Genomic DNA, 26,026 nt, shown 5'->3' on the forward strand with positions numbered 1-26,026 from the left:
TATCTCCCTGATCGCAGATTGGGGACTCACTGGGGTTTCCAGGCCTAGAGAGGGGTCCCATCATTCTCTGGGTGGCTGAACTTAGAGGGCAAGGGCCAAAATATTGGCTTCTTTTTCCTTAACTTTGGTTTCCATGTTTTTGGTTTAAATATCCGGCAGCCAGTTTCACCAGTCATCTTAAAATGGGAGTAATAGGTTATAATTTTAACCTCTATAATTTTACAGGTATCCCTTTCTTTTAATTGGAATCAGTGTTAGTACTGGAAGCCAGATATACTATCTGTCCTATAGATGATGGCTTATTATCTCAAATTAATTCAGATTGTTTTATTAGAAGCAGTACCTCTGTAAAACACTAACAGGCAACACTTATAAAGTTTACAAGGAAAATACAAAATGAAACTAACAGAGCAAAAAAGTATTCAGTTTGTGTATAGCTATGAACCAAGAAACTTGATTTTTATAATTTTAAACCTTCACTTAGTTTTGTATTATATCCCCTGTGTATTTTGAGATCATAGTAATCTTTATGACAAAAATCGACCTTTTGAACACAAGTTTAAATGAGCTCAAGTTTAACACATTTTGGAGCCATTCTAACATGGAATAAAGTGAGAGCCAGAGCCTTTTCTTAGGGAAGGCTGGGCTCTTGAGCAATAAAATACATTACGTCTGAAACATCAAACATACAAAGACTAAGAGAGCTCTTGACTTTGTGTGTGTGTGTGTGTGTGTGTGTGTGTGTGAGAAAAGTGGCAAGATGTTTCCATATTTTACAATGTAACCTTTAAACAGATCAGGCTGTCCTTATTACCTTTGAAAAGTACATTTAAATGCCTATCCCAGTGTAAAGAGTAACACAAAATTGTTTATTGACAACATATTACTTTATCCAGCAATAAAACATCAAATGACATGAATAAATACCAACCAAATTTTTTATTTCTATATAAATCTGAAGGAGACTATTGCTACATATAATTTTAGTTTGGAGAACACCAACTTGGTAAAGTACTCTCCTCTAAGCTTTACATTTAACTCAGCTTAACTTTTAAAGTACAATTTAGAATCCATAGTGTATGGTGACAATAATCAAAGGTCTGCATGGGTTAGTAGTACTAGCAAAAATCAAAGGACCTTAAATCTCTTACACATTTAGGAGACAGTGTTAATGATCAGAAATAGACTTAGTCAAAGCAAAAGATATAAGTCACGTCTTCAAATGACAGTGTGGCCCTTCTATGTCAGATACAAAAAAAAGAGAGAGCATTTATTGGTTACCTTGCCAGTAAACCTAAATAAACTTTCATAAACTTTTACTTAATACTTAGACAAGGCTTTTATTTAACACTTAGACAAGGCTCAGATAGATATAGTTCTCAGACTTATACATATATCTAGTCACATATATTTAGGGTGTCAAATATATTGTCATAACCTAAAATAATATTTGTTTATTTAACCAGTTACAAAGTAATCACTTAAGACTTTAAAATAGGTACAAACCCTAATTCCTTTAAGACTTAATTTCCCCAAGTAATAAAACCTAACAAATACAAGAAAATTATCTTGATAGATAAGAGCATATCATGTTTCAGGCTTTGCTTCATGTCAGTGCATTAAAGTTCAAATAAATTTGAATGACTGATAATTACAGCCAATTTAATCAGAAACACACACTTTTTGAGATTTACCTTTAGCAAATCTTCTGCAGCTTACTTAGACATTCACAATTTGTTTACGTCCTTAATTTTGTCCTCTTTTATCTTGGACTTTAGCACGAGAATATTTCTTAATCAGACAAAACTCTCTCTCATCCAGAAACATTTCTTTCACCTTCTAATTTTCTGTACTAAAATATATTTCCATACCTATAATTTTCTTTTATCTTTTCTAGTTTGGTACCCTTTCTTAAATTCACATTCTGAAACAATATTTATGAATGTTATCTGTGCATTTAATTTACCCAACAAATTTCATCTCAGAAGACAGACAATCCAGCCTACACAAAAACTGTGCTTTAATCTTTTTTCTCCCAGGTTGCATTTAAGGGGTTGGAGCACAGGATATTTTTGAGCCTGAATTGTCTTCCTTATTATTATCACAATGCCATCAACTTTAAGTGACTACCCCACTGTCAATTGTACACAGAGGCTCCTTTTGGGCCTTTTTCTTATGCTAGACATATTGATATGCAGTGGAGAAGGCCCTTTCCATCCTTTTCTTTAGGCTTCCTTGAAGATCCCTTTGCAGAGGCTGCCAACACACACACAAGTTGGCCTTCGTTGCTGTCTTTTTCTTTTGTACATGCAGTTATTTACCCTGCCAGTCTCCCCATGCATTCAGTCTGATGGGATACTCTTCGAGCAAGAATTGTTTTTCCTCAGTGATAAATATCCTCTGGCCAAATGGGGTGTCCTGTCAGATGTTAAAAGGGGAGACTATTCCTGTCCCCAGGTGATAAACTGATAGTGATGGAACCTACTGCCACATCCATTGTGGTCAGCAGCTTACATCCAGTGGGGGAAAAAGGGGCTGGAAGGCAGGATAGTAGCCAGGTTCTCTTTGGCCAATTTTTTCTGTAGCCCAGGCTCTTTTTAGGGCTGGTGTCATTGACCCACAGTGAGATGATCTTTAGCTGCCTGGGGTCAGGCTGATACAGTGCTGGCAGTACCAGCAGTGGGTTTAAAAATTTAAATCTTTTCTAGCCCTCTTTTCTGGCATCCTGTTATCCTTGCACACAAGAGGCTGTGCCTTTTGGCAACTTCAAATTAGTTCCTGACTGTTCAGGCCCCATATCATGCAACTGCATAAATGCCTGTACATACAGAATCTCTTTCATATATTTTACCCCTGATAGACAAACTTCAACCTCAGAATTGTATAATAATCCAGAATAACCATTCAAAGACCAGATTGTGTTACAGTAAACCATCTTTCTTTTAGACAGGCTTATGCCTATAGGTGGCTCATTCAGTCAAGATCTATGTGCTCAAGAGACTACTGGTAAGATTAACCCGGCCTGGCACATATCTTAAAGGGCCAGTAACATACAAAAACACAGACAAGAGAGCCTCACCCAAATCAGAGCTGAGAGATGGGAAAATTTAAAAGAGGAAGACCTGCATATACAAATTTCTTCTACTTTCTTTACCTTTGAGAGATCAACTCCAACTGTAAGATTGTATAATAATCCAGAAAGCTACTCAAAAGCCATGTCGTTACAATAAAACATTCTTAGACAGGTTTATACTATACATGGCCCTTTCTTCAACTTACTTTACCTCTGACAAACTCCACATGCAAGATTGTACAAACAACAACAACAACAGAAAGAGGCAACCAGAGAGGAGCTCAAAACCATGGCTGACAGAAAGGAACCTTTAAATTGACCAGCCAAGATCTTTCCCAAATCAGAGTCCCACTTAACCATGACTCCTACACCAGTGGTGCCACAGATGTCCCCACAAAGAGGGACCAGATGTTCCCACAGAGAGGAACCAGATGTGTAGAATCAAGGGTCTTGGTGTGCACACCGGGGGACTTACCAGATGGCCAAAGGTGTCGTGACTTTACTGAGTTCAATTTCCTTTTTCTCAAAGGGGGCCTCAGTGAGGAATCTCTACCATTTACGGAGAGATGGCAGGAGTTCCCCGAAGCAAACAGAGCTTGGGCAGCTGCTGTGATGGTCCGTCAGTCCCTCCCTTTACTCACAGGAATAGCTCCTCTGGTTTGATTGGGGGCAAACTCACCTGTCTCTCCTAACTCCTGTATTCAGCTCTCAACATGTTTTCCATCACCATGAATCCTCAGAATGGAAACAGGATTCCTTAGAGAGCCAGGCTTGCCCAAGAAAGCTGGAGTGGGGGCTGCTCTTGCATCCCATCTGGGGTGCCAAATTTGTTACAGAAAGCTCAGTCCTTGTCCTCAGTGCCAATTCAGTAACAAGAACATGGTTTTGAGTAAAAGGAAAAAGATGATTTATTGCTTTGCTAGAAAAGGAGAAACACAGAGGCCTCCGGTCCCAGAGGCTGTGGTTCTTAATTCCAGATATATTTGACTTGTAATCTGGGATCTCATCATTAAACTGGAACCCCCTTATTATTAAATTGCAAACATTTGTTTCATCCATATAATGTCTTCATGCTCAGTTCCACGGTTAAGTAGAAAAGCATTAATGAGGTCTGATATAATTTGTTGTTAGTAGAGTTTCCCCTTATTCTCATTCTGTAACACACTTCTCTCAATGGTAAACCACCTTAGAAACTTCCAAAAATATGACCTAAAAATAAATTCAATCATCTTAAAATATTAAGTAGATTTAGTTTATATGTTTCTTTTCAATTTTCCTCTGAGAAAGCTGATGAAACTTCTTGACTATGAAAAGATAAATACATAATTTGACTGCTTTTACCAGTAGCTTATTAGCAGGTCACAAAGTAGTAATTTAATCATACAGCACATCATTGAAGAGTTAGCTTACCCTTTCATACACTAATCTTTTAAATGTGGTCAATAGGATTCCAGAGTCTATAAGCTATCTTTTGGGGTTCTCAGAAAGCATAGTGTTAATAGAAATGTGTTGTTCAGTTTTATCTGGGCACAAGGTGGGGATCTAATTTATGAAAAAAAAAAAGACATTAGAATTCACAAGCTCAAACCCTGAAAATTACTCAATTGAGGAATCAAAATTATAGCTTCCAGGCACAATATATCTACCATGACCTAAATTTCTTAAATAGGCTTTTATTTCACTGACTTGTAAAATCCATCTGACATACTATGGTTCTCAATTAGCTAAGGTAACTATATATTTGTAAGAATGATTTTCATTAGTTCTTTCTTTGGAGTTTACCAACTCACTCAATTCTACCCTTACCCTAAGAGTAAATTCTTTTAACCTTGTTCCTATTTCAAGATATAAATTCATCTTTTAACCTCCCTTCCTGCCATACTCCTTAGTAACATGGTCTGTGTTTATTGTCTTCACCTCGAAATCACTATCTGCCTCACTATAACTTAGGTCCTACCACCAGTGCTCTTCTGATGTTGATCTGACAGAAGCATATGAACGCTCAAAATAAAGGCCATTTCTGTCCTGCATTCTGTTAGAGTTTTCCATGGTAATGGAATTGGAGGAATATGTCTTCGACAATGAACTCAGAAAGAAATGTGTTTGTATCATGGATCCTCTAGCATTCACTGGCCTAGGGAAAGACTTGTGATTCTTACAAGTATCTGGTTTCTTATCTGTAAAATGAGAAAACTATTGTCAACACCGAAGGATAATAAACTTTGGCATGTGAGTGATTCTAAACCATGCAGGACACTTCCCATAAGACTTGGACTCCCTCCAGCAACTACTTTCAACAACAGGATCTTCTTGAGGGTGAAATCTTTGCTCTCATTTCTTCTTCCACAGGCACATTCTATGGCCAACCTCTATAAGTACCCCTTACATATAATTCCATTTCTCCTTTGCTTCACTCTACTTGTGTGATACAGCTACAATCCTGAATAAATTCAAATCTTTGCTTTTCCTCTGCCTGTGCCTGCACAGCAGAACAAAACTGTAGCACATACCACAAGTATGCACTAAGCTCAGGTGGGCTCAGAGGGCAACCTAGACATCACTGTGGGTGTCACTACCATATCTCTTTCACTCTGCTAGTATCAAATCCCTAACATTTCCCCTATTTTCAGTCTCACTGACTCCTAATCCTCGAGAAACTAGAAGATAAAAGAGAATTCCTACAAGTTCCCTCGACCATATGTCCTCACTCCCCAGTGTCAGTACTCAGGATCCTCTATTTGCTTGTCTGACACTGGCATGGAACTGTGTAGTCCATGCTCATTGTTGAGGCTGCCACTGGAACACTACACTCTCTGACCCTGCAATTCTCTGTGTTCTCTCTCTCTCTCTCTCTCTCTCTCTCTCTCTCTCTCTCTCTCTCTCTCTCATTTGTGTGCATCAGCAGTTTTTAATTCTAGATCTTCCTCATTAACACACAAATATGCTGGGCTTTTATGTATCCTCTTATGCAAGAAAACAAACTGCTCTTTACCTAAATTCTCTCTTGCAGGGCTGCTCCTGTTCTCTCTCCTGTCACAGTAGAATGCCTTGAAAAGATTATTCATGTTTTCTGTATCTCATCTCTTTTCTTGCATTCTCTCCAACCCATCGTATTCAAGTTTTTGCACCCATGACTCCATCAAAAATACTGTCATGATCACCAATGATCTCTTCATTAATAAATCAATTGATAAACTCTCAGTCCTCATCTTTCTTGTCCCATAAGCAGATTTGACGTAGTCAGCTATTCCCTTCTTCTCGACACATTTCTTTTTTTTTTTTTTAACTTGTCTTCCAAGAACACTATCTGTGGTTCCTTCTCAATAAACTTAGATGAATGTGCTTCATCTCCCAGGCCTCTTATTGGTAGCGAGCCCCGCTCTCTCTGCTTGCTCCTTAGGTTAACTAATTTGGTCCAAAGACTATTTCTATGCTAATAAGTCCCGAGTTTGTAAATTCATCCCCAATTCACATATTTGACTGCCAACTTGTCATTTCCATTTAAATATCACTAAGAATTCATGTATCTGTCTGAAACTAAGCTGACATTCTCTACTATAAACTTGGTCCTGCCACAGTGTTCTCATTTGAGATTAGACATCTGAGATTAATTCCATCATTCTCACACAAACTCTTGTGGTGATCCATGATTCCACATTTTCTGTTGTACTCCACATCCCCATCTTCACATATCCAGTTCACTCTAAATTCAAAATATGTAAGCCATATAATTCTCAGTACCTTCACAGCCATACCCCCAATGAAAAGACTATCATATCTTGCTCAGATAATAAAAATGGTTACATAATCAGTCTCTTTTTCTAACTTTGCCTTTTTCACTCCATTATCCACAGACGTAACATAAACCTGGTAAGGGACAGTGTGATGGCTTAGTGACAGAGTGAATGCTTAGCATGCATGAGGACCTGAGATCAATTCTCAGCCTTAAAATAAATCAATCAATAAATCTATTAATATGTCTCTCCTTCGACTGAAACCCTTCAAGGTCTATGCTTGTTCCACAGAGACAATGCCAGATGCTGATCACTTAAGGTCTCAGCATATGACACCTGTTATTACCTGTCTGGATTCACCTCCTACCTCTTTCTGCCTTAGCCACTGTTTTCATGCTACTGCAACACCACCTGTAAACCTGTGGTTTGTCCACTCCATGTGGAACGCTTCCTCCCATATACTATGTTGCTGGATCCATAATAAAATGAGTAAATTGTCTCTGGCCATTCTATCTAAAGTTTTAGTCCCTATACCTGATAATGCTATACCCATTTCTTTGCTTTACTTTTATTTTTGGCCTTTGTCACTATGAAACATACCATACAGCATTTATTTGATTTATTATCTCCCTTTCATTATGAGATCCATGACAGCAGCAACTTTTACTTATTTCATCATTATATTTATGCAAGTGGAATATTCATGCTTTACATAAAAAGTAGGTAATACATGTTTGTTAAATAATCTTATATTATTTAATACATTTTAAAACTCTTTTATACCTTATTTTCTATTACCTTTCTGAAACTTTTTTTCAGACTTTAATTCCATTTCATCTGTGTATCTTCTGCCCATTTGGTTCTCATATTTATTCTACAAACTCATAACCTCTCAGACTTAAGACTCTAAAGTTAATGATTCCCATTTCTTCACATTTATTTTTGCTCTTCTGAACTTCATGCTATTTCTAACAGTCTATTAAAATTTTCTTTTAGTTTTTTAATAAATCCCTCAAACTGTATAAAATAAATTATATCATCTTCTCTCTGTAAACCTACTATGTTCTCTGTCTTGGTGAGCGGTACTACCATCCAATTAATCACAAAAACTATAATTTTGGTATCTTTTTTCATTTTTTCCCTTGCAGTTGCCTCCCTGGTTAGGATGGTACTATGATTTCTTGTTCTAACCTTCCCCACAACCAAGACAAACATGCATGTCTATATGTATGTATGTATGGCTTAGTATGAGGCATAGCCACACTAAAAGATAAGATGGACATATCCATGGATAGGACTTTAGCAACCCAACACAACAATAACAACACACACACACACACACACACTCTCTCTCTCTCTCTCTCTCTCTCTCTCTCTCTCTCTCACACACACACACACACACACACACACACACACACACAGAGTAAACAGCAGTAACAGAGGCTAAAGTTAGGGTTCTATCGACCTCTAAGTAAGAAAAGCGACAGCGAGATCTAGAAGTTGGCCAAGAGTTCCTCAGTGTTGCAGGAAATAGAGCCTGACTCATTCAAGAGACTGAATAGTAGAGGAGGGTTCTCCACCCACAGCAAGCAATGGAAAAAAGCAGTGACCACTGATCAAGGCTAGGGCAAATGCCAGTCTGTGCACCTGCAGTGCTTGAAGGAGAAAGGTTGGACTTGAACCAAGCTGGCTGCCAGTTCTGTGACTAAATGTGATAGGTGCCCAAATCATGACCATATTCCAATATAAAGCCTAGCTCTGGAGCAGCATTCCAATGGTAGCCCAAGATAGTCATTAAATCACTAAAACTCGAGAGGTAACTTAAAAGCAGAGAAAGAACAGTCTACCTGCAAACAAAAATTCCAAAGCACATAACCCAAACCAACAGTAAGAGAGACAATCAACAAGACTGACAAGTGGGAGACAGTGTCAATCTGGGAAAAATAAAAATAATGAAATTATCTTCATGTGATTTCAAAATTATTTTAAATTTCTTAGAGACACACAAAAAATCACACCTCAAAAGTTTGTGGAACACAAGCTGGAAGATACAATTCAAGAAGAAATGGCTAAATACCAAAACACCCAGAGTTCTTACATATATAAAATATAGCCCTTGAATTTAAAAGCAAAGACCTTCTAGAATGTTGTTAAAGTAAGAGGATTCACCTACTCCTGGCATTCACTTAGAAAGAACAACGGAGAATAAATGAAAAAATGTGAAAGCTTATTTGAAGCGCCAAAACACATCTTAAAATGGTATGTAAATTCAAAAGCAAATAGACAGGCATGTAATTTTCTAAAAAAAAAAAAAAAAAAAAAAAACAAGCTGAGAATTTTATAGGATCGAAGACATGGATTTTCAGATTAGATGTCCATCCTGAGTGTCATATGTAAAATAAAAATAAGCCCATACCTTGATGTCAGAGTGAAGCTAGAAAGCATCATAGATAATGTGGACACTCTTAAAAAATTACCAGATAGAAAATATGGACCACAGCAAAGAATGACAACTAGGGAGCAGATTTCAACCAAAGATTCTGGAAGACAGTGAAGAAATGCCTTTGAAATGCTAAGAAAGACTACCTAAACTTAATACTTTTTATCATGCTAAACCATAACTCAAGAGTGAGGATAAGATGATGGTAACTCTAAATCCACAAAAGCCATGCGAATGTAGTTTCCAATAGTTTAAAAGAAATACTGAGAAATATAGTCCATCAAGAAGAAAAATAAACCCAAAGTAATGAAACCGAATATTAAAACAAAAGTGATTGATGAATGGTAAAATATGTTGGTCAATCTAATAAACAATGTAGAAAAAAATTAGAGACATCAGTGAAAATGGCAAGAGGTGGGAATTCGACATACAGAAAAAATATGTTAAGTATTATTTTGTTTTGAAGGACAGAAGAGCATTACTTTTTATTAGAAAAAGATAAGGGAGGGAGGGGGGGTGGGAGGAAGGAAGAGAGAGAGAGAAAGTGTGTTAAAATTTTATTGGCAACTTCCCAAATAATAAAAATACAACCTATACGCTCCAAATTAGCAAAGAAAAAGAAAAGTGACCATAGAAAATTCTAACAGTATAACAGAAGTCAGGAAAGGGGGAAAATGAAGGAAGCAAAGGATGTGAGAAATGGGACAGATTGGCAGAAATAATTCCAATGTTAGTGATCCTCACAGGATAGTAGCATAAATTTACTGTGACAGCTAATTTTATGCATCAATTGGACTAGGTCAAGGGATACCCGATAGCTGACACATTATTTCTCACCATACTTGTAAGGCTGTTTCAGAAGAGATGAAGATTTGAATCAGCGGTCTGAGTAAAGAACATCCACCGTCATCAATGTGGGCAGGCATCATCCAATTCATTGTGGGTCCAGATAAAAGAAAATGGTGGAGGAAGTGAATTCTGTCTCTTGTGGAGCTGGGATATACATCTCTTCCTCCTCTTGGACATCAGAGCTGTGGGTTCCAAAGCCTTCAGCTTTGGACTCTTATGCCACCATGTCTTGTTTGTCAGGTCTTACACGTCAGACTGTAGACTGTATCTTGCCACCATCTTCCTTGGTTCTCCAGCTTACAGGTAGTATATTATGGGACTTTCTAACTTCCATAATCATGTTAGCCTATTTCCAATAAATCCCTCCCCACCTACATCTCTATTGGTTTTATTTCTCTGGAGTCTGACAAAACTGAAGACTTCCATGTTAGGAAAAAGTTTAGGTATATTCTGATTATAACAGACACTTTTTTATTATGGTAAAAATTAACAAAAAAATTTACTATCTTAATGTTTTTTTCCTAGTTAATTACTGTTAAGTATATGCACCCTGTTGTAGAACACAACCCCTGAATTTTTGTATTTTGTAACTTTGACACTCTATACCCATTAAGCAACAACTGTTTTTCTCACCCCCAGTACCAGTAAACACTATTCTAACTTCTGTTCCTATGAATTTGACTATTTTAGATACCTCATAAAAATGGAATCATATTCCAAAATTGGTAAAGATTGAAAGTGACTAGATCAGAAATAACATACTGACCAAATAAAAAACTTGGTAAAGGATTGACATCAGACTCCAAGAAAATTAAATTCTGAGCAACATTGCTTTTGAAGTGGTTCATGGAAGAAGTATCAATAAAAGAGACCAAGAAACAATGATCAGTGGAACTTAAGTAGGATTAGAAGAATGTGGAGATTCATAATGGAGTATGCACAACATATTAGTCTAGTAAATAAAGATTATAAACATATTTACTGAGTTTGGAAGTCAGGAGTTTAGTGATTTTGACAAAGAAGTTTCAATTAATTCGAGCAATTTCTTATCTCTCTAAGTGAAAAAGGAGCCATGCTTTTAAGAAGTACAAATGAAGCTGGGCACAGTGGCACATGCCTGTAATCCCAGTGGTTTGGGAGGCCAAGGCAGGAGGATGATGAGTTCAAAGCCAGCCTCAGCAAAATCGAGGTGCTAAGCAAATCAGTGAGACCCTGTGTCTAAATAAAGTACAAAATAGGGCTGGGGAATGTGACTCAGTGGTCAAGTGCCCCTGAGTTCAATCTTCAGTATCAATACAAAACAAAACAAAACAAACAAACAAACAAACAAAACAAGTACAAATGGAAGAATGGATAATTCAGAGGTGAGGTTAAGGAATGAGATATATTGCTTTATAGGACTCTGATAACTATAGTTATGGATTGAGGACATTAGAAATCAAAGAGAGGGGCATCAACCTCTCTCTCCAGTGACATCTCACGTTCCCACAGAGTCTATGCTTTTTCATGTGGAATCACTTGCTTTTCCTACAGAAAAAAAGATGTCTTGACACACCTGACTACCATTTTACCTTTAGAACACTGCACATGAATTTGTTTTTTCTGCTAAGTATTAAACCACATCATATACTGATTTTGTTTCAAAAAAACCCACAGAACCCTTGACTTCTGTATTAGTCTGTTTTCAATTTCTGTCATGAAATAACTGAAGCTGGGTACTTATAAAGTTTATTTTACTCAGCGTTGGAGATTCAAGGGCCTTGAGCCAGCTCTGTTGAGGACCACATAGTGATAGGATCAGAATCACAGGAATATTTGTGGGAGATATCACACCAGAGAACATGGAGGGGCCAGGCTTACTCTTCTATAACAACTCTCTCTGGAGGAACTAACCAGTGTCCTGCAAGGATTACTTACACTTTCCTGAGGATGATGACCCCAATGACCCAGTCACCTTGTCCTGGGCCCCATCTCTTATAGGTACTACCACTTAATATCACCACACTGGGAACCAAGCTTCCAACACATGAAATCTTGGGAACAAACTCCTTCCAAACCATTGCACTCTCTTTACTTCCTTCTAGAAAATTTCCTATTGACATACAGATTAACTGTTTTTATTATTTGCCATACGACATCATAGCTGGCTTTGTAACCAACCACTTCCCTTATTTTTGCATGATACTTCCTATAGTGTCCTATGGGCAGGGGGGAGGGGGGAGTTTGCTGTGCTTGGGGTTAAAGTAAATGCAGGGGCAATGATTTTGTCATCTAGGAGTTTCCTAAGGGAAGAATATTTATTTTAATAGTTATCACATCCATAGCATATGACAGCCCCAAGTACAGTAGTCACTCAATAAATGTTTACTGAACCAAAGATGAGATATTTAGCTTGTGCAAGGACATTGTGCATAGGGCTGATAAGGAGGACTGGATGGCTGAGACATTGGGAGTGGTGTGGGGGTAGATGAGGGCAGCAGGGCTTGAAGAGTGGGCTGGGTGGGATCAGAGTGTGAAAGGTCTTCTGTGCCTTAACTAGGACTTGAAATTAGCCACTGCACATTTTAAACAGGGAGGTGACCTGTTTGGGGATCTCTTTAAAAAAATATCTCTGGTAACAGTGAAGACAATGAATGGAATAAGACAAGGGGTGAGAAGAGGCCTAATGACTCGGCTGTAAGAGGCAGATAAGGGTGTGAACTTCAGCTGCTGCAATGGGATAAGAGGAAGCCACCAACAGCCTGGAGAAAATTCAGGTGCAAAATCAACAGGAATGGTGATTACTGATAATTAAACAAGGAAGTACCAGAACTGGAATTGTTTGGGATGCAGGTGGAGAAAACAGATAATCAGCTTAGTGTCAGACATGCTGGGTGAGGTGAAGTAAGGCTTCTAGGTAACTCAGGAAGCATTTTAAATACGAAATCAGTGCCAGTTCCAGTGGTCTACTAAGCTATGACATTATCAGTTATTTAATTATGAAGCTGCATCCTGTGCCACTGATAATTAGGACAAGGATCATTTTACTGATTTTTACATCATCCAGGCAAAAAACATGACCAAGCCTGTAAGAAACTATTTGATAATTGTTACCAAATTTTAACCCTGAATTGTAGATATGTCAAAAAAGCCACATGCAAAAGTTTGAAAATAACCACTGGGGATATTGGGGCTGGAGATGTTACTCAGCAGTAAGATACTTGCCTAGCATTCTTAAGGCCCTCAGTCTGACCTCCACCAAAACCATGACAACAATCTTGTGAAGGTATTAGGTGTTGTATTCAAAACTGATTTTAAAAATACTTCTTAAAGTCAAACTTAACCATAAAACCCAAGAAAAAATATATGAAAAGGAGAAAATACAGAAATCCAAAAATTTAAATTTTAATAATTGTGAATCACTTTATTCTTTAAAAAGTATTCTTACAAATTCTTTAATTTAAAAAAATGTGATTCATTAAAAAACCAAAAAGCTGCACAAGAGCATTAGTTAAATTTTTTGTATGCTCATGGGTATCTAACCTATAGAAGGATAAGGAATCCGGCTTTGGAATTCAGATACTAAATAGAATTGGAATGGATAATGAACTAGAAATCTTGCAGTAAGAACAGACTAGCCAGGCACATGCCTATAATCTCAGCCACTAGGGAGGTTGAGGCCAGAGGATTACAAAGTCTGGGAAAAAATGAAATAAGGGCTAAGGATGTAGCTCAGTGGTGCAGCACTTGATAGCCTGTGCAAGGCCATGGGATCAATCTCTAGTCTCTCTCTCTCTCTCTCTCTCTCTCTCTCTCTCTCTCACACACACACACACACACACACACACACACACACACACACTAAACTGTGTTAAATCAAACATTTTATCAAAAGATATCTCACCCAGAACCAGGTGTGGTGGCACATGCCTGTAACCCCAGCAGTTCGGGAGGCTGAGGCAGGAGGATCACAAGTTCAAAGCCAGCCTCAGCAAAAGCAAGGTGCTAAGCAACTCAGTGAGACCCTGTTTCTAAATAAAACACAAAATAGGACTGAGGATGTGGCTCAGTGATTTAGTGAACCTGAGATTAATCCCCAGTCCCACCCCCCTCAAAAAAAGGATATCTCACCCAGAATCAATTTCTTTAAACAAAAAGAGGGATACCTAAAATATTGAAATTGTTCCATGGATATACATGGACAAACCCTCTATACACCATTAAAATAAAATACCAACTAAAATGCCTCTGTGTCATTTTAGGTCAAATCTGAATTTCTCCAGACTGTAGAATACTCTCTTATTATACATAAAAAAAAATACTGTCTCATGGAAAAGATAAGTTTTGGTAACTGGATATTCTAGAGTATTGAAATGATTCAATTCAAAAGAAATTGTACTCTTCTTTGAAGACTAATAGTTTTTTTTTTGGCAAGACATCGTATAATCCAACGTGTCAATAGAATGCTGTCTTAAAAAACGGCAAGTTCTAAATTATCCTCTTACACAAGGTCAATCGCTGCCGTTTCCCAGAGTGGGAAGGACAGAGCAGGCATTTTGCAATGACTTTGGTTCTTATTCTCTTTGAAATATATTAAAGTAGCCCATCTATTATAATATTGGTTATGAATTACTTCTATCACATCATCATCAGGACTAAAACCCCTCAAGGATGTACAAATACCAAATCACTTTCCTGTTTTATATCAATATTTTAAAAGTAGTGATTGGCTCTATTCTGAGAAATAATTTTGGCTTCCTTCTGTGGAATGGCTATGAAAATTAATTCTACATGTTCCAAAGATATTAACTTTTTTTCTAAAATGTTGCCACTATTAAGTAATATTTCTTCTCTAGTATTTTAAATGGATGAGATTATACATAACTATCTTATTAGGGTCAATGATAGAATTCAGAAAAAAAATCACAAAAGGTGTGAATATCTATTAAGATATGCTCTATCTTGAATGGTCTTCTATTAAGAAACATAGGAAAATTAAACTGAAAATTTAAAGCATCTTTTCTAACAAATAAACCAAGTGATTACAAAGTTGGGGACGTAGCTCAGTGGCAGAGTGCTTGCTTTGTATGTGCAAGAGCCTGGGTTTGATTCCCAGCATCACAAAAATAAAATAAATACATAAACTACTGATCTAACATTTATCTATATTTGGTTGTTTCTCTTAAGTTCATACTATTTTAGGATGTCTTAATACCTACTAGTTCATTTTGTTAATTCAATATGGAGTCTCATATTAAAGACTCACATATTATTTTCCTATAAACATCAAAGAAAAATCAAGCTCCTTTTCTTTCCAATTAAGATTATATTTAATTCTAAGTTTCAATACATAGGCAGAGTTAAAGGGTAAAATCATATTGATGAATTTTTGAATTTCAGGCATTGATTGAACTTTTGTGCTTATGTCTGGAAAAAACGAAATCCTTTAAAAGCAGTTCATAATCATTGTAAAACCCCAATCGATGTTTGCCTCACATCTGGCAATAATGAAAACAAATTAACAATAAGATTTTGAAAATCTGGCAGTACGATAAAGTCAAACATACAAAATTATTTCTCTGTTCTTAGTCACTGGTGGTCCAAGAAAGGATCAACTTCCTGTCTTGGACTCTGGCTTCTAAATTAAAGGAGGAAAATCTTATGGCATTTGGGTTCAGACTTCTGGCTCACAAACAACTAAGGCCTAAACTCACTGAGCAGGAAACCTTTACCTCTAACATATCCTCAGAGAAAAATCTGCTTTTCCAATAGCTGCTTTCAGTTTAGTTCAAAGAACTGCAAATGGCATAGATTCACCCCTTCAAGTTTAGGAGATTTTAAAGCTTAATATGCTATATTAAGTTCTTTCATGCCAATTTAATTTATCCTGGGAAAGAGGGCTTTCTTCAAACTACACATATGAACAAGGATTTACTTAAAGAAAAAAGTCCAGTTTTGTCACCCAAATTATCAAACTTAATAAGTTTATCTCATTTAATTACTTTAAACTAGGTCACCTAGTTTTGAAAATATGACTATGCTCATTTTTCTGTGTGTATAGATAGGTCTGTCATACTATAAAACAAATTTTTGTGTGTTTAAGTAACAAATTTGATGCCTAGCTTTTAACCAATGGAGTAGCAATGACCAAATTAGGAAAATATTTTTAATTCTTAAAGAATGTTGCAGAGTAGCTTGGAAGTGCCATTTATATACAAACTGCTCATATAGCAGAAAAATTAATAAGAACAGGAAAGAATTCTATCAGTATCCTATTATGACCTAGAATAGAGGATGGAATTTCATCTCTATTATAGCCCTTCAAGCGACTGAGAGGTGCCATAAACTACTCTTGTTACAATCCAAGGATGGTGGATATGAACTATTTGGATAGCAGAAGGCATCAGAACACAGAAGGCATTATTGTAATTAAGGAGACATGGGTTGAACAGTGATTTAAGTAATGGTGATTGTTCTGTTTTACACCAGACGACAACAGCAGTTCTTTATTTGTTTGTAGAGCTAAAAATAAATGGATTTTTCTCAAAGCTTTGTAGGTCTGTGTTGTTTACAGTGTGCTTTCAGGGGTACCAATATGATTTGAACCTGTATTACAACAATCCTGAGAGGCAGGCAGAATGGTCATTTTTGTCTTGTCTTTAATGGGCTGGATATAATTTTCATCAATTTGTGATGCAATAATATGGACTAATTAAGTTTTAAGTGTGTTGAAAACCAGAAAAATTACTATGATATAAATGGGGCGTGGCATAAAAATGACATGTTTTATTAAATGTAATGTGCAAAATTAAATGAAGTGACCTCTATTCAAAAAAGGTACAAGACAGGAATTATTTAAAAGGCTTTAGTACTCATTTTCAATAAAAAGAATTCTGGCATTATAAAAATACATAAAATAGTTGTGGATTTATACCATTAATTTACATAAGGTTTTTTTTTTGCATAAAACAAAGTTATAAAATACTTTAAAAGGTATTTTTATATGAAAGTTACTCCCAGTATAAAATTTTTATAACTTTTTGTAATTTTGGTTCATCTGTATAAATAAGGCATTCTGTCCTTTTAAAATTCATAACTCCATTTAAAAACATAGGATTCTTTCTCTTTTAAATAAAGTCCACTTGAGGTAGTATGTTAAAGCTTTTCTCTGATCCCATTCAGTCTATGTGTCCAAGTCATAAGACTGAAAATTTGGAGTCCTGTAGTTTTCTAAGGTCTGTTTATAAGTACAAGGGTGATTTTCTTCCTGAAAATCTGTCCTTTCTTTCTCTTCCTCTGACTCACAGTCCAAGTCAGGGGAAGAAGGAGCTTTCAAGCAAAAGGTTCTGGGCTGAAAATCCGATGTTTGTCCAAAGCTTGAAAAGGCATCTAGGTGAGGTCTCCTCAAAGGCTTTCCAAATGTACCTGAAAGAAAAACATCCCTTGAGCTCGCAGGTACTTTACTAGCATGTAAATCAACATGATACACAGCAAATGAAGAAGCATCTTGCTGCATCAACACAAATAAGCTCTGTATACATTCCACATTTTGCTACTTAGGAGTTTGTACATCTGTGTTATGGACAGATATAAGAATACATTAACATATAATGCAGAAGATGACATCAAAACTCCTTCTTATTTATATCCACTGAACAAGTGCATCTACTCTTTACCATTTTTCATGGCCTATAGTAATATTAATTATTGCACAACAAAGTGCCTGAAACACGCATTCCCCCAAATCCTCCCTTCAGTACTGAAGAGCCCGCAATCTCCACAGAAGTCACATGGATAGTAATGCACAGCTAACTGTGCCTGAATATAGAAAGTTTCTTTTAAAATAACCCTGTGCCTTACCCTTTCTTTATTTTCATTTTTCCAAGAGGGAGAATAAACAATCACACCATGACAAAACACATACATTTCTTAAAAGCTGTGTGAAATAAAATTCTACGTTTTTTCAACAAAAAACCAAAAAACACCAAGGCGAGTTGTGGCTCATTTTCCCACAGTGCTCCTTTCAGTGAAAAGAGGATCTCAGTTCTTTCGTACCATTGTTCCCATGCACTGGACCAAAAAATCCACAAGCTTCTCTTGGTGCCAGCCAATGTCTACCACCACCAGCTTGGGCATTCAGGCTGGATGGCCTCCTTAGGCAAAGGTAGTTCAGCTTGTCTGACTAAGCAGCTGTTGCTAGGTAGGATGCTGTTTTCCACCCCTCTTCTGTGGGTTCAGTTAGGAGCCACCAGACATACCAAACCGCAATCATGCAGAGCACACAGCTCCACCCCAAAAGCTGCCAGAGCCCAAAACCACTTTTTCCACATGGCTGACAAGCTCAGCTCCTAAGTCATTCCCTAAACTCTTGTCTTCTAGATGCCACACACAGAGTTACCCAGAAAGCTCCCAAGTCTTAGTTATAGATTAAATACAGAATCAAGTACCATCCCCACCTCTGACTCTACATTTAGAAACATTTATACTAGCTCTTTGGATATCATGGTAACATCATTAAGGGGAAAAAAAAAAAACACGCTGACATCCAAGCTCTTGCTACATGCAACTTGGAGCCTGGGTTGGAAACTAGGCATCTAATAATTTAATAAACTTACCCATGAAAGAATTACTTGAAGTCACTGACGCTGGCTCTGGATTTGTACTAAAATCTAAAGAGGACTTGTTCAGACACACGTTTTTCATCGCAGGCCCTTCATTCTGAGAGTAGCCGGAGTGAATGACCTTCCTCATGTGAGAAGGCCACCCTAGGTTACTGAAGCTCCGCTCACAGGGTTCTTCTGAGGAATGCGAACACGGGTAGCACTCCTTTTTCTTTATGTAACCAGGCTCATAGTGGTCCATTAAAGCTGTTCTTGGGTCTGGACTGCAACCTTTTTAATTGGGCACGCATATCAGAAGGAGATATAGTTAGTGCTTCTAGAAATCTTTCTAGGAAACAGAAGAAATAAGGATGAATGCCACACACCTGCATGATAGGCTTCAAAGGGATCTGGGCCATACACGTTCCCCTTCAAATACACAGGGCCTGAAGATCCCAAAAAGGGACAGAGGAACGGATCTGTGGCAGCTTCCACGTCAGCTTCACTGCTGTTGTCAATGTGGCAGGTCCCTTTAAAACACAAATCCAAGTCACTGAGTCAGTTTTACTTCAGTGTCATTCAAGGTTTTCTCCAATTTTAGTATTTTACATACTTTAAGATAGAAATTTGGATAGAACATGATATAAAAGAAAAGCTGCATAAATGTATAGGTCCCTCCTCATTTTCCCCAATTTATTGAAGCCTATGGATTATACCCAAGTAATTTGGGGGCAGCTCACTGAAAGAGGGTCCAATTGGCACTGAATAGGGCATCTGGTTTCTAAGGGAAACTGATCTGTGTTTGGACATCCTGCAGCCGAAGCACTAAAGGTTTAAACCACATCCTACAAAATATCACAGATGACCAGAACCAGGGATTGGCATTTGATTCATGACCTCTTAGCACCCAGCTCAAAGATGAGGCCTGGCAAAAAAAAAAAAAAAAAAAAAAAAAAAAATCACTTATAGGCAGTTGAACTAACAGCACAAAAAATGATATGTCAGTTAGTAAAAGATACAGAAGTCCAAGGATAAACAACAATGTCAAGGCTTAGGTTGTCATGATAGGTCACATGCCTGGGAGGCAGAAAGTGAGGGCTTAGAAGGTGGGTGAGGGTCTGAGAGAGAAGCAGACACGCAGAGTGACCCAGCGATGTTGGGCTTCTAGACCGCCCTTGGAACAGACCCATCTCCTGGCTGCATCTGGGCAGCTTGACATTGTGCTCCAATTCTGTCCTTCAGGTTTTCATACATGTCTCTTTAATTAACCTCATTATATTTGAATGAGTTTGGGGCTCTGCTTTTTGCTACCAAATGGGTCTAGCCAGAATATTCATGCCCAGATATTCTTTTATCTCTACAGCGCTAGTACCAACTTGCCAAGCGCCCTGTTATGCTTTATGTAATTGTTTGTCTCACCACTGACTAAACTGAAAAATTGAAAACAAATACTCTTCCCTCCTGACTAGGAAGTCTGGCATAGAGCAAATACTCAATAAATGCTTGTGGTTAAAAAAAATGGTAAAATGTTTGAAATAACATCAATGATTCCACTTGCTGAGTCCTTGGTCTGTGCCAAGCACTGTGTAGTTTTCCATTTTCACAACCACCTCGCCAGTGAGGATTGTCACTGCCCAACCTACATACAGAACGGGTATGTGCCAAGACTGCTCCTGTACCATCCTGCCTCCACCACTACCCTCAAAAACACGGAGCACCTAAAACAAGGGTCAGAATAGATATCTCTAACAGAAGGAATTTAAGTCATTTGACTTTGGAGACCATGTATGAAACTATTTAAGGAAAAAGAACATTCAGGGCCAAATATAAAGAAATATTACACTGCATGGAGGAATTAAATTTTGCTTAACCTGCCTGTCTCCTTATATTGCCAGAAACAATGATTATTTTCTAGTATTTAAGAGAAGAATATAAAACCATATAATTTCAGTTTTGCTAGTGATCTTAGACCATGTCCTAAATATCAGTGTTTCAATTTCTTATAAAAGTTAATATTACAGATGAGCCTCCTACCATATGATTTCAAACAACTACAGTCATGGTTATTTTACACACTCACCAGAACTGTCATGTTGTGGTAGGAAAAACCCACCTCCTGATGAAGTGACGAACTGGTGGTGGCTTCCACTTTCTGAAGAGATGTACCCATCCTGTCTGTCGGCTAATGTTCCCTGAGATGACAAATAACTAGGGATATCTGCTGGCAAGTTGGTCTCATCTGTAAAAAAAAAAAAAAAAAACAGCATTCTGTCAACCAAAAATGAATGTCATTGTCCCCCAGGCTTTCCAGATGAACAGGAGATACTACTGCTTTGGTCACTCCACAAATGAAGTAAGGGAAGATCAACTCTGGCAAAACTATCCAGATGTGTGGTATTCGGGAGACGCAAAGGAGGGCTTTTGGGCTCTGGGAAACATAAGCTGATGTTCTAGTTTATCACCTACTGGACGCAACTCCAAATTTCAAAACAAATATATAAAAAGATAAAAGGCTCAAGAATTTTCATAGGATAGTAACTAAATCTTTGAATGATACTTGATTTGATATCTCAGTTTGCACAAATTAGTCAAGATGGTCCCTTCCTGATTTACAATTACAATCCCAGTGAATTCCCTTTACAATCCCCTTGACAAAAATGCTGTAAAGGGGAATCCTGGGAAGTCTAGGGTCACTCGTGGCTCTCCACCACCGTCCTGTGAGACTATTTTACTCTGATTTAGATTTTATCTCACAGCCACCAGGATAGTCTAATGAGGTTTTAATAAAAAGTATTGATCTTTAAATATTAGCTTTATTCCAGGCTGAGTGTTATTTTTAATTAACAATATTTCTGCAGCTTGAAAGGAATGAATCACCCTTCTGAAATGGGCTCAGAGTATAAGACACACAATCTAGAAAAAATGACCGCAGAACCACAAACACGTGACCACAGCATCCCGTGCCACACTTCTGCTGACGCACCTGTGTTGGTAATGCTGCAGTCCTCGTTCCTCCGCCGGGTGTGGTATATGATGACCACCCACACCAGCGACGTGCCCACCACACAGCAAACCACAGCTATGATCACCACGCCCACGGTGGCCCAGCCATCCTCGTCCAAAGACGGGGCAGTCATCTGAGGAGAGTCGCAGGTGGGAGTGGGGATCACACTAAGGCGCACGTTGCCCCTCTCAGTGCCAAGGGTATTGGACATTTCACACGTGTATTTTCCAGCATCGCTGACATCAGAGTCCACGATAATCAGCAGCTGATTGCCTGCTGCAAAAAAGTGTCTTTCGGTCACCACCAAAGGGCTGTCATCCTTGGTCCAGTTCAATCTGGGCGGAGGGCTACCGCCAGCGATGCACTGCAGCACGGCCGTCTCGCCCTTGGTTACCGTTCGGTCTAACAGAGGCCGCAAGAAGGATGGCGTTTCTGAAAGGGCAAGTTACGGTTTTAATTTCCTAAATGAAATCTGGTTTCCATATCACTGACAATTAGCATTTTTATTCAAATTGCAGCCTAAAATCTTGAGCTCCCCAAAGAGGCTGGACATATCTCTTAAAGAGCCTAAAAATAATGCAACCTTTGGATTTTTGTTACTCTGCTTTCATTTACTCCTAACACCAGGTAAGGAAGATAATTACTACTTTCAGCTCAATCTCCTTCCTTCTTGCCAAGGTTAGGAAACGGGTAGTGGCGGGGAGTTGATAAAATAGGTTTTAAAAATAAAAAAAAAATATGAAAATAATTTGAAGAACTAGAGTGTGTTGGCAGATTTATAAAACAAAAAACAAAAAACAACTCCAGAATGCTTATATTCTTAAGGTGAAACTTTGTATTGTCAAATGCGCTTAGGTCTAAATTAAAATTCTAAAAATGATTTACTTTTATTATTTGATATCTTAATAGGTTACTTTAACTTTTTCAAAGATATGTTATTACTATAAATGTAATCACAATTGTAAGAAGCATTTGTTTAGGTAAAAGATTAAACAAGAACCTTGGTTTCTAGAGTGGTATGGGAGGCTGAGAAGGGAGAACAGGTCCTTCCCAATATGTTCATACATTTATTTTTTGTTCTTTATATATAGTGTTAAAAGACTGTGGAGAATATGCAACATGCCCAGTAGAAGGCAGTAATCCTGGCAAAAATGAAAGATGTCAAAGCTTTTACTTGTTCCCTCTCCTAGAGACGGAAAAATTCACCTCCTGGGCCATTGATGTAGAGGTGCAAAGCTCTGCTGGTTTCACAGCTTCGGGGAAGCCCTTTTTTCTTTCTAGCAACAGACAGTGCCCTATGATTTTCTTCCCACCAAGGCTCTGGTGTGAGCCCATAATATTTGTAGGACTAACACAAACTGCAGAGTGGCCAGGAATCCTCTTACCCAGCACAGTCAGAGTTGCATTTGCAGAAATGCTTCCTGCACTGTTCTGAGCTGTGCAGCTGTACACCCCAATGTCCTCTATCTTTACGTCTACGATGAAGAACACGTCGTCCTCGGGCATCACATGCATGCGTCTCTCCCTTGCGGCAGGAAAGTCAGTACCTCCGTCCTTCTGCCAGGCTATCTGAGGAGTGGGGTGTCCCACGGCTGCACACTCCAAGCGTGCCATGGCCCCAGCTCGGATGGTGAGGTCCATGGGGGTTTTGGTGAATGAGGGAAGCACTGAAATCAAAAGGCAGCGCAGGCATGAGTGTCAGGGCCTTGGGAGGGTCTGCCTGCATCCACCCAATTCCTTCGTATTCCAAATGCCCCTGACAAAGGTAGGACAGGCTTAGTGCTGACTTCAGGACAGGGAAACTGAGACAGATGCAGTAACCTGCTCAGGATTACACAGGGATAGAAGTGAGGGAGTCAGGATGAAAGACAGGTCATGTGATCCTCAAAGTGAAGGGCTCCCTGCTATAATTCTGGCCACTTTTAGTTTAATCAATAACTAAGATCTTCAGCAAGTCAATTGATCTCTTTCTACTAAGAGTATTCATTTCATCTAGTTTTTTAAATTTTTTCTTAAGTCCATCTTAGAGGCCCTAACATTTTAAGACTTTAGATATGTTCTATACTATGATTTTAATTCAAAATATTCTATGTGCCAGGCCTCAATAATTATTTGTTGAATGAACGTGTTAATGAATCACACAAAAAGCTTCTGTCATGCAGATACTAAAGGTTAAATGATAAAGTGATAAGGGTCCTCTTATAAAACTATGCCTGGGGTTGGGGTTGTGGCTCAGCGGTAGAGTACTTGCCTAGCAAGTGTGAGGCACTGGGTTCAATCCTCAGCACCACATAAAAATAAAATTAAAGTTAGTGTGTCCACCTACAACTAAAAACCATATATATATATATATATATATATATATATATACACACACACACACACACACATACATATACATATATATATACACACACACACATATATATATATAAACACACACACCCATATATATGTATATGTGTGCATATATATATCTGTATGCCTAAAACACATAGGAAATAGTGATATAACTTTATTAACAATAGCTGACATTAACTGTATTTATAGGTACTAACTAGATTCTAATGCATTCTGCTAAGTACTTTATACAGAATATTTCACTTAGTGTAAGTGATCATAATATCTATGAGGTGGGCACTATTATCCTTAATTAGAAGACTGGAAACAGAGGTACAGAGAGGTTGAGTAATTTGCTGAAAGCAACACAGCTTTAGCCTGGAGTGGCAGGATTCACATTCAGATCTCTGAGTTAAAAGCAGTGTGTTTTGATGATACACTTGGTGGCCTCTCCAATCAGGGTGGTAGATTGTGAACTCCCACACACCAAAACATGTCTGCTACATTTCTGAGTCTGATTCATCCTATCATATTGAGTGAGGTGTCAACAGTGTAATAACTGCTGGCTTAGATAGAAATAATTGAGAATCTTAATTTTGTGGAGTAAGAGGTAGTAAAAGGAAGAGTTAGGTGAGAAACTATGAGACAGGAAAGACAGGGTTAGGAATGAGAGAGGGAGAAAGAAAACCATGTGTTTTCTGTTTCTACAAGTTGTCTTCCAATGCAAAAAGGAAAAGTAGGATTACATACTATTCACTGTAAGCTTGGCTTTGACAGAGTAGGAGGAACCAAAGTGATTGGAGATGACACACTGGTATTTCCCTTCACTAGCAAATTCCACATTGCGCAGCCGAAGAATGGTGGTGTATTCCATCAACTCGCCACCCTGGGCCCGGAGGTGTGCATAATTTTCCATCTCAGCATCGTGCAGTAGTTCATTGTCTTTTTTCCAGGCGAAAGTCATTGGGGAATCACTGCTGCTGGCAGCTGAGCAGATAAAACTCAGATTGGAGCCTTTTATTGCTGACTGTGTTTCTGGCTGAACCGTGATCTGGGGTTTGGGAAAATCATCTGTTTGAAATGGAGAGGAGGAAACAACAATGTGAAGGCTCCAGAGTCTGAACACTGTTCAAACCTGAGCACCAAGGAGTGCAAAACCAACAGCATCTTAGGCTCAACCTTTGTGTGTGTTTTACAGACAGCCCAGCAGATGCGGCCAAAGCAATAGCCTGGGACAATGTTTGTAAAGCAATCTACTCATGTCACCTGGAGACAGACTGATCTGCCCGCTGTGGTTACCTGGGAAAAGACTGCTGTCTTCAAGCTACCAGAAAACCCAGTTTTTTCCAGATGCCTTGTGCTTTGTATAAATGTAAGAAGAAAGCAGTTAAGAAGTCACAAGGGAAATGAGCCAATATTTAAAACTAAGCAATGTGGTAGGATCACAATGGTTGACAGCAATTAAGTGATTATTTCTAAAGAGCCAGCAGAGAGGATTTTCAATGTTCCCACCACCAAGAACTGGTGCATGTCTGAGGTGGCAGATACACGTCACCCTGATCATGAACTATAATTTGTCCTGTATTCTCCACAAATGAGGAACAGCAAAATTAAGAAAGCAAATATCAATCGTAATAATCAGTATCACCAAAGAGAGTAATTAACACCCCATCTACCAAAAACAGAGCCAATATTAAAAACAAGTAATTTAGGTAGAGCCAAAAAAAACAACCAGAAAAAGAAAAGAAAATCCTGTAGTAAATGAGAAGCATCTCCAAGTCTAACAGTGAGACACTAGTTCTGGCCTGGAGTTCAGAGCAGCCAATCAATCACGCTGCTGTGCTACCCTGTCAAAGCTACATTATAATTAGAGCTGAGCAAGTCTTTCATTCTAAGCCATTATTTTTAGTTCTCTGTTACTTTTTGGAAAAGTCACCTTTATTGAACTTCAGTTTCTCAGAGATGGAATAAACCCAGAAGGAAACTGATCTCCCAATATGTATTATT

The 26,026-nt window shown here is 38.1% G+C and overlaps 1 protein-coding gene across 2 annotated transcripts in view; it reads right to left on the minus strand.

Annotated features, from left to right (window-relative positions):
• Window positions 1-16,848: 16,848 nt before the first annotated feature.
• The window catches only part of LRIG3 (leucine rich repeats and immunoglobulin like domains 3), a 45,456-nt gene continuing 36,278 nt past the window's right edge, over window positions 16,849-26,026 (minus strand). The window contains exons 13-19 of one of the 2 annotated variants that reach the window (XM_081309683.1): window positions 24,770-25,090; window positions 23,065-23,346; window positions 21,659-22,111; window positions 20,789-20,914; window positions 19,062-19,205; window positions 18,691-18,966; window positions 16,849-17,500 (exon numbers count right to left, since the gene is read on the minus strand). In XM_081309683.1, the coding sequence (XP_081165809.1) occupies window positions 17,259-17,500; window positions 18,691-18,966; window positions 19,062-19,205; window positions 20,789-20,914; window positions 21,659-22,111; window positions 23,065-23,346; window positions 24,770-25,090 (1,844 nt within the window). In that variant the 3' untranslated portion in view covers window positions 16,849-17,258. Of the gene's footprint in view, window positions 17,501-18,690; window positions 18,967-19,061; window positions 19,206-20,755; window positions 20,915-21,658; window positions 22,112-23,064; window positions 23,347-24,769; window positions 25,091-26,026 lie in introns of both variants that reach the window. The other variant, XM_081309682.1, reaches the window with a different exon arrangement.

This window comes from Spermophilus citellus (genome assembly GCF_964194105.1).
Source record: "Spermophilus citellus genome assembly, chromosome: 10".
Lineage (NCBI taxonomy): Eukaryota > Metazoa > Chordata > Mammalia > Rodentia > Sciuridae > Spermophilus > Spermophilus citellus.